The following is a 14,382-nucleotide window of genomic DNA, read 5'->3' as shown; positions in this document are numbered from 1 at the left end:
GGCAGGCCTGGCATTGTTTGTGGGTTTGTTGCAATGGGAGAGGTGCCAAGAGAGCAGGTCTGCAACTTGTGACTGTGTTGCATGCTGCTCCCCTTCTCTTTCAGTCTGGAGTGAACCGTGGTGGTTGGAGATGGCAGTTTAAAATCAAGGCGTGCTATTCCCCACGTGCATGATAATCCTCTGTCTCTATTCCCTTTTTTCCCCATTCACCCACCAGTAGAAACAGTCTTTCGTTGTTTACCTGCAATAAAATCCTTAGGATCCACTCCCCCTTCATTGGTTGCTCCTTCCTCTGCGCCAGTCACGTTCACCATTTTGATTCTGAGTTTGTTGCAAATACTGCGTACCACTCTCACATCACCTCACTTCATTCCCAAGCCCACTCTGCAGCCTCCATAGAATCCCCACCTCCTATCATCCTCCAGTACCAATTTTTGGAATTTTATTCTTGCCACCCCCAACTTCCAATCTCCTGACCCCAAATCTTCTGGCCACTAGTTTCAGTATATCCTCTAGTCCAGCTCAGCCAAATCCAACTCTGCATTTCTGCCCGCTCTGTCTCTCAGTTCTCTTCACCAACCAGTCCTATTTCCAGTCAACCTAAGTGTAGACTGGCTGTCTATGCCAGGATGGGCTGAGGGTGGTGGTGTAATGTGACAGAGTGCGGGGACTACCACTGCAACACAGATTCTGGGCAGTTGAAGCTCTGCCTGGGAGAATCATGTTCTATTCTGTAATGCTGAACAACCTACATCACAGTACGCTGCACTCCGGATGAAATCCTAATTTGCATTTTAAACGGGTACATTGCCTAACTTTGGGGTGGGGGGCGGTCTGTGGCTACCTAGAGTTGGGCCACTGCGAAGGTAGGAACAGGGTGGCAAAGTCATTCCCCGCCATTGTCACGTCTCTGCTGTCCTGTTTATGCTGAACATGAGGACATCGAGTGAAACCCATATATTTGTCCTGTGATTTGTACTCCATCATTGTTCAATGAAATATGTGAACATGTACAATTCACTGAAAAATTGAACAGGAAATAATTTTACAAATAGCTCATTCCTGTAACTAATAGATATTAATTATTGTCTTTTAGGAAGCCTGCCTGTTGGGAAATTGACAGAACTGAGTGCAATGCTGGTTTTAGACCTGCTAAATTTTACTGATGAGTGAAGCCAATCCTCTACTTGGCAAATAACATGAAAATGATGGCTTCTGACTGCTGTTTCGCATTCCGTCAAAAGGCTGGTGCTTCTCACAGTGCTATACCCCTTCAATTCTAGGCAAGATTTGCCTATATCATACACCTCAGTCTTCTTTTGGTGCTTGAACTAATAATCTTTTGATACAACAACAGAAACTTGCATCTTAAAGCAGGAAAGAGAGGCAGAAAGGTTTAGGGAGGGAATTAAAGAGTTTAGGAACAAGGCATCTGATACTACAGCTGAATGATTAAAATTGGTAATGCCAGAATTGGAGGAGCGCAGAGATCTCAAAAGTTTGTTGGCTTGGAGGAGTTTACAAAGATCAAGGTGTGAACAATACAGTCAGAAAATGGGACTGTTATGTGCTCGTGCCAACGTATTACCGCATGCATTGACGTCGGGTCACATTCCTGATGTCATCACAGCCGATCTGGATAATACGGCAGGTGGGCGGGGCTGGAAATCAGGATCCCGCCCACTTTATCCAAATTTAATTAAGTAGGATATTTAAGCTCATTAATGTCCCAATTGACTGAAATAAAATGTGGTGGAAGCAATAAAACGGTTGGAGAATGTGTTTCATGCCAGGTGGGTTTTTCATTTTTTTAACAGTCAGCTTGTTAAGGCAGGTTTAAAGTCTATAGCTGAGTTTGAACTCAGCAGCTCAGGGTGCTGTGACTGCTGGCAGTGCTCTATATATAAAGCGAAGTTTCAGCTTAATACTTCTCTTATTTCGAGGCTTTATCCTTCCTGCTGAGAGATGAATTTGGACCCTCACCAGCACTTCAGCCACTTTACTAGGGAACATATCAGAATAGTTGTCCCTGCGAGAGACACATCTCCGGTGAGGAGGAGAGGAGGGGGAGGAGGAGATTGAGAGAGAGAGGAAGAAGGGCAGATCGAGAGGTCCAGGATGCACTGCTGTGCTTGAGGGAGGCAGAGCTGCACCAGACCAAGAAGGTGATGCACGCATCATGATGCATCAACAGAGACGCAGAAGGACTTATACTGCCCCTCATATATATAGGCAGAAACTGAGCTACCTTCAGATGACCAAGACACAATGCCAGAGGAGGCTCAGGTTCTCAAGAGCCACAACCACCTCTCTTTGTGACATTCTGGCAGGGGAGATATCTTCCAACTGTGTTGGTTGTCACCCAGTGCCTGTAGCTGGAAAGGTAACTGTTGTGCTGAACATCTTTGCAACAGAATCATTTCAGGCAGCATGTGGAGACCTTAGTGTCATTACACTATATCAAGATTTTGTAGGAATGCACAAGGTACCCAGGCAGCAGCTATCACTCTACAGTCTGTGTACCAGACCTGTTCAGTGGCCCTGATGTCCTGGATGGTTGGCTTCTCAGTAACAAGGGTTACCCTTTGATGGCTCATGACTCCAGTCTCCAGTGAGGGCCTGAGAACAGACGCGGAGAGGAGCTACAACGACAATCACGGAAGCACCAGGGCCATTGTTGAGCAGACAATTGACCTACTGAAGGTGAGGTTCAGATGCCTTGACAGTTCAGGAGGGGCATTGCAGTATGCTCCATCACCTGTGTCACTCTTGGTCACAGTATGCTGCGCCCTCCATAACCTCGCCATTCAGAGAGGGAATACCCTTGAGGAAGAAGGGAACGCCAGATAGCGGCCATTCACCTGGAAAGCGGCTGCCGATCTGCTACTCCCCTTGCCCTGGATGACTTTGGCGGGCGTCATCTGTGTGGCTGAGACCTTGAGGGCTCACCACGTTAGAAGACTCCTGCAGAGTGACAGGAGGAGCTTCTGTCGCTGTGACAATGGACGAGGAATGTGTCATTGGCGGATGGGCAGAGGAGAAGCTGCCCCCATTAAAAGTACTCTGAGAGGTGCTTCCAGGTGGCAGCAGCAGCTGCTCATCCTCCGCCACTAGGACTGCTTGGTCCTCCCTGCCTTTGCGTGAGGCCCCAGAAGCTGGCTCAGTGTCCTGGCTCTCAGTCTCCCTGTCACGCAGGCTCTGGGCTCGTGAGCTCAGAGCTGGAGCACATATCCAAATTGCATCAGCGTGATGTTCGGCTTGCCCCTCCAGGACTGCTGCCATTCTGTCCATGGAGGAAGGTTGGTGCATGAAGAGTGGGTAAATGCAAATGGCCTGGCACTGGTGCTTGGTGCTGTGAAAGGATGTAATGCTGCATTTTCTGAGGGTTCTTCCTCAACCTCGGGGGGGAATTGTTGGGCCAGCATCTCTGTCATGTTCCATGGAAGAGGCTTCACCTGCACAGGAGACACAGAAAAAAAGGCCGTTAGTTGGCATTGGAACCCATTCCACGGGTGTGCAAGGTCACAATGCTCAGCACCATTACAGTCATGTGCAATATGAGATATGACCCATTGGGATCATTATAGCACACTTGCAGCAATATTACAACCTTCCCACGAGGGAAGCCCCAATCTTTAGGCAGAATCGTCCGCTCTCATTTTTGGCGAGTGTCATAGCGGACGGGAGTGGAAAATATCGGGCAATTGCAAAAATTGGTTTTGCGGCGTCGTAAAAACAGTTTGCAATCATCTGCTCCACGCGTCAATGGAGGGCCACGTTTCCTGCTGCCACACATCGGGAATCTAATTTCAATACTTTAGCATCTCATTATAAGCCCTGTTCACCGGAATCATTCCCCCTACGCTAGATCATCCGGGCACATTGATTGCACGCCAACGTGTTTCACAACTGTACATAACCAAAGTGCACCTGGCGGGCTGCACTTCGCTTGGGACTGCAAGGTTTGTTTGCCTACCTTGCTTTGGGCAGCACTTGTTGTCATCAGCGCCAGGCTTCGCTGGCAGCACCACATCACCTTTAGGGGGGCTCATGGTCAGGTCTCTACCTAGCAGACTAGCCGTAAGGCAGGGGTGGCTTTTCAACAGCAGCAGAGCTAGGGCTTGCTTGGTGAAAGGGGAGAAGTGGCCCCAGGCAAGACAAGAGACTGCAGGGGATTGTACTGGGGAAGGGGGGTATCCCAGGGTGTGTGTGGGGGCACATGTTGATCTGTGCAAATGGCCTCAAGATGGTGAGGGCTGAGGAAGCAGTCTTCAGAGGAGGTGAGGCCAGATGGAAATGTGAGGGTTTGTATGAGAGAGTGAGTGGTGATGTCCCTTGAGCTGGCAGCGAGTGAGATGCCAGTGAATGTGTGATGGGCTTGTGAGTGTGTGAGTTTAGAGTGATGAGATGGTTGCCTTACCTTGGTGGCACAGATGAGATCATTCATCCTCTTTCCGCACTGGATGGCCAACCTCCTCTGTGCAGCATTGGCACTGACCACCACTGCCACCATCACTCAAGCTGGAGTGGTGAGATTGCTGGACCTCCTGTGGCCAGAGTGGGGGTGGAGGACATCATGGTAGGCCTCCAAAAGGCATTCCAGTGACGGGTCACTGAACTCCTCTTGGCCTTCAGGCCTTTACTGGAGCAGTCCTGTACTGCTAGCATTGAGAGCTCTGTGCGTGGCTGAGTTTAGTTATGGTACCTGGAGTGAGGAAATGGTGAAGTAACAGCATGGGGTGCGATTCAGAGACCACCCGCCAGAGAGACAGCGTGTTTCCTGTGGCTGTATAATTAATGAGATGGGAAGCGGAAGATACGGCGCGAAAACCCGCCATTGCGGCCAGTGGGTAAAACATCTTTTTTCACGCCTGATACCGCACTTAGTTCAATTCATTCTGCCCTTTGAGTGCCGAGACAACAATTTTTATATTCGTTGCCAAGCATCCTCCCACTTGCCCTCTCCCCCATATCCCGGTTTCAGCCACTTGCAATCTTACCAGACCCATGCCTTCCTCCAATCTCGCATTTACCAATGGACTTTGAGAAATCAGCTGAGGAAAGCAGGGGAACATCCTCCTCGTGCAGCATCAGGATGGCCAGCTCAGAGACAACACCTCCAGTTCTGCCACTCTCTCTGGCATTGTGGGCACACTTTTCCTGAAGGTAGTTGTAACATTGCAATGATTACCATTCTTAGGTTAGTTATGTCAGCTTGCCTTCAAGGTGATTGAGAAATGCATGATCACCACAATGCTTGGCTGGCAAGATCCTGTGCACCTTCCTCATGTGAAGAGGCACCCACACCACCCCCATCCCCCCCACCCAATAAACCCCCACAGAACCACTACAACAAGTCCACAGAGGCACTGAGCAATGCCATTGCTGCATAATGCTGCCTTGCACCTCAGAATTCCTCACAGGCCCCCAGCATTCTTGAGCCTTCCCTGCAGCTTCTGAGCTTAAGGATAGACATAATGAGGAGTTACTCACCCTGGCCAATGTCAGGAGCTCATTCAGCCTCTTCTGGCATTGCGTCCATTTGCAAAGCACTATGCCTATGCTGCTAACCTCCACTGGCACCTCCTGCCAGGCTGCCAGTGTCACTGAAGGAGGTTTCCTCATGCCATCTGCTGACACAAGTTGTTCACACCTGGTAGACACGACCTGGAGGAGGGCATGCAGGGATCCATCATCAAATCTTGGGGCTTATTTTCTGCCTCTCCCCTCGCCCCCTTGCCTCAGCTATCTATGGAGGAAAACAAGCTGTAACTAGACAGCTCCTTTATGTTAAGATCTTGAAAGCATGTTCACGGTCAAATTGTATGCCATCTGTGGTCAGTGGCAAGAAACAACTTAGGATGTGCACATTTCAGTAAAATGTTAAACGTATTCATACTTACATGCAACCAGGCCTGATACTATCTCCCCTGAATAAATTCGGTAGATGTCTGGAGAAAGCACACATTTGCTATGTCACCTGACAGTGCCCCATCCAGTTGGCCCTTTAAATGAGTGGCTTTGACCTTCTTCCGGGTCACGGCCAATGACTTCGGACACCCTCCAACACCAATTGGGCAGGCTTTGGAGACACACTCAGTCTTGTGGGCTAGAAATCTGCCCTCAGGCCAGAATTTGCATAATTGCCTTTTTATATAGCATAGTTGGATGGCAGGGGCGGGAGTCGGAATGTTGCACACTTTCGGGGGCGAGTCCCGCCCACCATGACCAGGTGTAATATTCAGCATCAGAAGGGGTGAAGCCATGGAAGGATATGAAAGCAAGGTTGAAGATATTAAATTTGAGGCGTTATCGGACCAGGAACCAGTGTAGCTCGGAAGGCATGGGTGATGGGTGACCGAGACTTGGAGCAAATCAGGGTACAGGCAACAAGAGTTTTGGATGAGCACAAATTTATATAGGGTGGAAGATAGGAGGCTGACTAGGAGAGCATTGGAATTGTCAAGTCTAGAGGTGACAAAGGCATGAAATGAAGATTTCACCAGCAGATGAGCTGAGGCAGGGTTGGACTTTGAGCGATGTTATGGAGCTGGAAGTAGGCAGTCTTGATGATGGGACTGATGCGTTGTTGGAAACTCATTTTAGGTCAAACACAACACCAAGGTTGAGAATGGTCTGGTTCAGCTTCAGAGAGTTGCCAGGGATGGAGACGATGGCTAGAATTTATGGCAGGGACCAAAGACAATAGCTTCAGTCTTCCCAATATTTAGTTGAAGGAAATTTCCACTCATCCAATATTGGATGTTGGACAAGCAGTGTGACAAATCAGAGACAGTGGAAGGGCCCAAAGAGGTGCAGTGAGAAAGAACTGAGTGTCCCCAATGTACACATAGAACCTGATGTGTTTTCAGATTACATCGCTGAGCGGAAGCATGTAGATGTGCAATAGCAGGGAGCCAAGGAAAGATTCTTGAGGCCTCCGCAGGTAACAGTACAGGAGTGGGAAGAGAAGTCATTACAGGTGATTCTCTAGCTTTGATTTGTTAAAAAAAGAATGGAATCAAACAAGGGTAGTTCTACCCAGCTGGACAAAAGAGGAGGATGGTGTTGTAAACTTCATCGAAGGTTACTGATAGGTTGAGAAAGAATAGTTTATGAATAGTCACAGCCACAAACAATGTCATTTGTGACTTTGATAAAGGCTGTTTCGGTACTGTGGCAGGGCCAGAAACCTGATTGGAAGGATTCAAATATGGAATTGTGGGAAAAATGGACACAGATTTGTGAAGTGACAACATATTCAAGGACTTTGGAGAGGAAAGCTGGGCTGTAGATGGTACAGTAGTTTGCAGCGACAGAGGGGTCAAGGAAGGGTGATAGGTTTGAAGGGAATTGGTGGGTAAACAGTACCTGAGGCAAGAGAACCGTTAAAAATATCAGCTAACATGGGTCCCAAGAGGTTGGATGGTCAACAGTTTGGATGGAGTAGGATTGAGAAACAGGAATGCTGCTGACTGAATCAAACTTTATAAGTGCTTCAGTTTTGGAATACAAGTATAAGTGCAAAACACTTCTTAAATATTGTTCCGTTTTCTTAAATTTAGAATGTATGATGTGTTGCGGCCTTTTTTTACAAATGCTATAAGCTAGTACAAAGGGATTTCTTTGAACGGTATATCAGCATATGAATCTTTGCAACAAAGGCAACTGACATGTAGCAGCTATTTTTAGGAACACCCACCTGTTAAACAGTCACTAGGGAATATAATGAAAAATGCTTCAGCGTATTTTATCCATACTTTTATTCTGAAATTACACTCCTTAATTCTAATCTTTAGACCTTACAGGAATGTAATGTGCCATGAAATAATACAAAAGCAATGTTCTATGTAATAGTCCCACTCCCCATTAGGTTTAGTGCTGATCAATCAGTGAAGATTTCTAGCATACCCATTAGAGAAATGTTATAGGCTAGGCTTTGAGTCTGTGTCTTAGGTGCTGCTACACATTGCTCACAGTCTCCCATCCAATGAGCTGAATATTTTCTAGGCACATGGTTTCATCTACCGAAAATAACTTCAGACCCAGTATGCTGACAAATGTTACTTGTACTGTGGTGACAGGTTGCCCATTGCTTATTACCACTATCTCACCAACGTCAAGGTTAACTCTCAACCAACCCCCAGGCTGTTAGTTGCTCTGTCCCAAGGGTCTGCAGGATTGCAGTGCTGCCCACCTCTCATCTCCAACTTCTACTGGGTAACAGCCACTGCTAGATTTTCACATCACACCATCCACTGGGCCAGTCAAAAGGTATTGTTCTATTAGTTTAATGCAGTGTTAGTGTATTGAATAGTTTATAGAAATGAATGTAGAATTGAAAGTAGCATGCTCTTTGAATCATTACTCACAAACAGAATAAATACTTGCCAAGCTTCTGTGCTTCTATTCAACAGATACAAGTGCTGGATTCCAGTGCTGAGAATCTTATTTAAATGTAGTGGGTTTTGTTTGAGCTCAAGTTCAGAACTTGTTGGATATTGTATTTTTATTTTATTAAGCGACTGAAGCTAACGCTGCTTTGTGTTCTGCCACACATGCCTTAGATATTCAGGTGATGTCATAGCTTCTTATAGAATAACCTCATCTCCTGTCCATTTTAAGGTCCATTTCTAAAATTCAGTATCATTACAAAGTAGATTCACAGTTTGAAACAAATTTAAGATGACCCAGGGCCTGCTTTGATTTTTGTATCGTAAAATGATATCACAGACTATAATTAGATTATTGCTTAGAGGATCTTCTCCTAGAATTAACGTACACAACAGCTGCAGAAAGAGTTCTTCTGGAAGGGCAATGTTTCCTCTGCTGTTTGAGTGTCAGCAACATGTGGTCAGCCGAGAGCAATCAATGCATCAGTAATATTGACTGGTAGCCTAATGACAGATTTAGTATCACCAACCTTCATCCTCATATCTATATAATATTCAGTTTTTTAGGCATTAAGGAAGGAACAGCACTGAGAAAGCCTTTACGTAGATTTCCTTCAAAAGCACTGGATATACACTACGCTAAGTCAGCAGACAGATGTAACTAGAATTTAAAAATCAGACTGAAAAGAATTTTTGTCTTTCACTCATAGGATATGAGAGTTGCTTGCAAGATCAATATTTATTGCCCATCCCTACTTGCCCTTGAGAAGGTGGTGGTGAGCTGCCTTCCTGAACCGCTGTTTGATACTGGGTGACATGCTACTGCACAGTATCTATTAAAACTAAAATATTACTTTGTGAATGATTTACCTTTTTGTAATTTTAAAAGCAGCTATCCAAAACTGAAATGTGTAGAAAACAGAAATGATTTCTAAAGTGAAGCTATTTAGAGGACATAATCATAAGAGATGGCAGAAACAGTGAGAGTGATTCTTCAGTCCTGTGTTTCCAGTGAGGTAGTTGTGTTTGAAGAAAGTGAGTTGGTATTAGATGAACAACATGTTCCCAATCTTCCATAGTGAGTTTCCAGCAACTATGGCTTCCTACTGAGATCATAAGATTGCAGAATTACTCTTAGTCTTTGCCCATGTATCCATTTTCCACAAGTAAACTGCTGCTGAGCTACCTGAAGATTTGGAGAGCCCTGTTGCACGAACTCTTTCAAACCCTACCTTTACTTTGTTGTCTTGAAGTCAATTTAAATCTTATTAACTGTCTCACTCTATGTCCACCACCATGATTCTTATAACTGAGTGCTAAAGCAATGCAGTACATGGGGCCTGAAATCCCTGAATTTAAGGATGGCAGAAGGGAGGTGTGTTTTCCTTCTGGGGAGCACAGCATTTGCTGTGGAACTAGGTTGCATTGGGCTCATACCTCGATTAAAAATTTCCAATTGAAACTGAGGGAGAAGGAAAGTCTTTTACCCCTTCCCACTCCACATTTCATTGGGTCCTAAATGGGGAAATTATCAGAAGAGCCCCAGAAAAGTCACTCAGTGCATCTTTGTAAGAGCACACTGGAGCTCACCAGCTGAGAGATCAGCCTCACTTTTAATTCCAAGCCACTTTTCAGCAGGTGAGTTTTGGAGATTGATTTTAACTTTGGATGGGATTGGTGGGGTCTCAGTTAGGCAATGGACCTGTATGCCAATATTGTTGCGAGGCCTGGACAATTTTAACACCAGGTCCCAATTAATGTAGTTTGTCAGCCTCCCGGCTGAAGACATTACTTAGCTGTGGGGCAGGTGCAGGATGTCGTATTGCAGGAGGCCAGTGCTGAGGAACTGCAGAAATAAACCTGGCACTGAAGTAGATTGATTGGGGAAATGGAGAAGCCTGGGTAGGAGAGTTCCATCATCTAAGTTGGACTTGGAGAATCACTCCTATTCCTACTACCCCATTGCACTCTGCACTGTCCTTTGTACCAGACACTCACAAACACTCACCCTCTCTCACTGCAGGACAAGACAATACCCAACATCAGAGAATAGACTAAGATTGAGGAAGGGCCATCCAATTTCTCGGTGCTGTCAGAACTTGAGCAGCAAGCATTTGAGATCAGTGTCTGTCAGGATCGAAGGTTTTGAGGCTTGGAACTTGTGCAAACAGAGACTTTGGGCAGAATTTTCTGCCTACCGGGCGGGCGGGCCTGACCCAATTTCTGGCGGGTGGGGAGCCGATCCCCACCGCCATTTTACATGGGCGGGCCAATTAAGGCTATGCGCTTCCTGTGTGGGCGGGGGGATTCCCCAAAAGCGAGAGTGTGCTCTTTTGTGCATGCGCACGAAAGAGCGCACATCTCCCTGAGGCTAAGTGCTGCCTCAGGGAGATCGCTGACAGTTTTAAAAACATTTAAAATATTTGAAAAAATCCTTAACACGTCCCCCTCATGTGACAATGTCACATGAGATGGGACATGTTCATAAATTACACTAAAACTTTATTAAACTTTTAAAATCCCTACATGAAACCTCATCCCGCTGGTGGATGAGGCTTCATGCTTTTTCTATTGCCGCCGGGGCTCCTGGCCTGCCCATTAACCTTAAGGTTGGATGGACAGGTCCTTTAATTGTTTCAATGATCCTGTTAATGGCCTCAATTGGCCATTGACAGGTCAGCGAGTGCGCAGCTGATTTTGCTGCGGGCCCGCCTTCCTGAAAATTTAAATGGGGCGCGGTGACATCAGGGGTTCTGCCCGACGTCATCCCGTGTAATTTTATGCATCGGCGAGCCCCCCTGCTCTCCGAGTACAAAATTCAGCCCTTTGACTGTTACTTGCATCCATTTATGAGCCTTTGAGAAGAACACAGTCATGTAGTTTGACTGTATAACTTGTTTCTGTTTGATCTCTCACTGCCATTCCAATGCTTGTTGCTTTGTTCCTGTGGGTCTTTCTAAGCGATCGAAGCCCTCCTCTGAAGAGACCTCAGAGGAGGGAATTCTTTCTGGGAGGAGATTTCTTCTGAAGACATACCATCATGCATTTAATCATTCCTAAACTCCAGGACTGAAATTGATATCCCACCTGAATTAGACAGTGAAATATAAGGCGGAATTTTCTGTGCCAGTTGGTGGCAGGCCTGTTTGGCGGCATCAAAAATCAGTTTCACGACGTCGTGAAACCAGTTTCCAGTCGTCCACTCTGCCCGTCAATGGCGGGCAATATTTCCTGCCGTTGGATGTCGGGAACTTCATTGTCGTACATCTGCATATCATTATAAGCCTAGCTCGCCGGAATCATCGCCCCACACTGGATCATCCAATACTCATACTGACGTATTTCACAACTGTACATAAGTGATGGACACCTGGCGAGCTGCACTTCGCTTGGGACTTCAAGGTTTGTTTGCCTACCTTACTTTGGGCAGCACTTGCGGTCATTAGCGCCAGGCTTCGCAGACAGCACCATATCACTTTTTGGGGGGGGCTCACGGTCAGGTCTCTACCTACCAGTCTAGCTGTAAGGCAGGGGTGGCCTTTCAATGGCTGCAGGGCTTGCTTGGGGAAGGGGGAGAAGTGTCCTCAGGCAAGGGGAGAGGCTGCAGGGCAAGGGCTGTACTAGGGAAGGGGGGTATCCCAGGGTTTGTGTGGGGGCACATGTTGATCTGTGCAAATGACCTCAAGATGGTGAGGGCCGAGGAGGCAGTCTCCAGAGGAGATGAGGCCAGATGGAGATGTGAGGGTGTGTGTGAGAGAGTGAGCGGTGATGTCCCTTGATCTGGCAGTGAATGAGATGCCATTGAATGTGTGATGGGCTTGAGTGTGCGAGTTTAGAGTGATGAGATAGTTGCCTTACCCGGGTGGCACAGATGAGATCATTCATCCTCTTTCTGCATTGGATGGCCGACCTCTTCTGTGCAGCATTAGCACTGATCACCACTGCCATCACCTACTAAGGTGAGATTGCTGGACCTCCTGCGGCCAGAACAGGGACAGAGGACATCACGGCAGGACTTCACAGCATCCAAAAGATGTTCCAGGGATGCTTCACTGAATCGGGGGGCTGCAGTCTTCTTGCCTTTTGAGACCCTGCCTTCTGTGCAGCAGTCCTGGGCTGAAAGCTCTGAGAGATGTGCACACGGCTGAACTTCGAATATGGCACTCGGCGTGAGGAAGTGGTGAGGTGACAGTCTGGTGGGCAAATGAGACCCGGCCTACCATTGAAACAGCATGTTTCCCAGGAATGCATGATTAATGAGGTGGGATTGAGATGATACAGCATGAAAAGTCACCATTGTGACCGGCGGGTAAAACATTTTTTTTCTACCGTACTTAGTACAAATCTGGGACGATTCTGTCCATAGGATCTGCAAGTCATGAAATACTCAGCACTTGAGAGCAGGAAGCACAACAAGCAAACCCTGTCAAATTTCACTCCCACCAGTTTACCGAAATTCATAGCAAGATTACTGAATGAAGTCCCACTTCACTGCAAACTAGACAATACACCCTTGGATCGGTGGTAATGAAATTGGGAGGTGACCAGTACAATGAGAACATGCCATTCTTCAATTATGGAGATTATATTAAACTGAATGAATGGATTTTTTGTTCAGTTAGTGACATGCAACTGAAACTGTAATCTGGAATTTGTTTTTATTCATGACAGAATGCAAGAGGACAACTTTGAAGCTTCTACATCGATATCTCAACTTCTGAGGGAGAGCTATTTAGCTGAAGTCCAAATACATCAAGAGCACGGTGAGAAAAGCAGGTCAGAAGTTGCCTCACAGCATTTCTGTTATGGCAATAAATCTGGGGTTTCCCAGGATTTAGATGGTCAGGATGAATCCCCCGACCTGTCCGCATTTTTGAGTCAGGAAGAATTGGACAAAAGTGTAAATTTAGCTCAGCAAGCCATTGCCCAATGTTCTCATGAAGTGAAGAAAGATGAAAAGCAGATCAATGTAAGCTGCCCCAACAAAGATTTGTATGACACTTTGAGACCTGCTGGGAATAGAAAAGTTCTAGAATCTGCAAGTTCCTCAGGTTTCCCAGAGAAATTGAACAATCAATCATACCACTGTGAGTATTTCACTAAAAGTCCCAACAGTTCGAAAGAAACTCACAGAGAATTAAGAAAGCAGTCAAAGAACAGCCCTTACAGTACTGAAACAGAAGCTAAAAAAGATTACTTAAGTAAAGCTGCGGATTTTATTGAGGAGTTATCTTCACTCTTTAAAACAACAAGTACAAAACGGATTAAACCTAGAACCAGTAAAAACACTCGAAGCAGGGCGCAGACAAAATCTCACTCACAAGCTCAATATTCATCTTGGTCTGTCGACGAGAGGGAGAGGACACACGTACCGTTTTCTGTTCAGGTATATGAAGAAACTATACCAAAGGAGGAATCTGAAGAAATAGCACAGGTTCCGGTTCTACCAGCGGGTACTGAGACACTAACAGCAGAAGCTAAAACAACCGAAACTCAGTCAAGACCTTTTTACACTGAAGGTACTGAAGGGAATCCACCGCGATTCATCCAGCGACTAAAGAGCAGGGAAGCAGCAGAAGGAAGCAGGGTCCAGCTCGACTGCGTTGTGACAGGATTACCAACACCAGAAGTAAGGTGAGTGCCCCATAATTTTGTGTTTAAAATTTGCAAACTTGGTTTGAGGTAGTTAAATAGCTTTGGGTTAATTTTTGGGCCTCACCTCGTCAGTATTTAGTTTTTCTGGCTGGTATCACATGTCAAAAAATTCAGGTGAGTCCTGCAGATGATTCTCTGACCATGATTTTAAATGTTTTGAAAATTGTGCATGGTTGTGCCTGAATACTGAGTCTGGGCTACCGGCAAGGAGGCTCTGCACCAGTAGTGTAAAATTGAAAAATTAGTCCTTTTTATCTCTTAGGTATGTCGGAAATTACTTCATTGATTTTGTTATACAATGATGATTAAAGAAAATGAGTTCATTTTTATGGCC

At 46.1% G+C, this 14,382-nt stretch overlaps 1 protein-coding gene across 3 annotated transcripts in view; it reads left to right on the top strand.

Annotated features, from left to right (window-relative positions):
- LOC144695004 (myopalladin-like) overlaps positions 1 to 14,382 on the top strand; it is a 383,661-nt gene that overhangs the window by 22,349 nt on the left and 346,930 nt on the right. For 2 of the 3 annotated variants that reach the window (XM_078565852.1, XM_078565849.1), the window contains exon 2: positions 13,065 to 14,027. In XM_078565852.1, the coding sequence (XP_078421978.1) occupies positions 13,066 to 14,027 (962 nt within the window). In that variant the 5' untranslated portion in view covers position 13,065. Of the gene's footprint in view, positions 1 to 8,169; positions 8,275 to 13,064; positions 14,028 to 14,382 lie in introns of those variants that run through there. The other variant, XM_078565851.1, reaches the window with a different exon arrangement.

The sequence above is a fragment of the Cetorhinus maximus genome, chromosome 20 (genome assembly GCF_964194155.1).
Source record: "Cetorhinus maximus chromosome 20, sCetMax3.hap1.1, whole genome shotgun sequence".
NCBI classification, from domain to species: Eukaryota; Metazoa; Chordata; class Chondrichthyes; order Lamniformes; family Cetorhinidae; genus Cetorhinus; species Cetorhinus maximus.
This window is presented reverse-complemented; position numbering and strand designations above follow the sequence as displayed.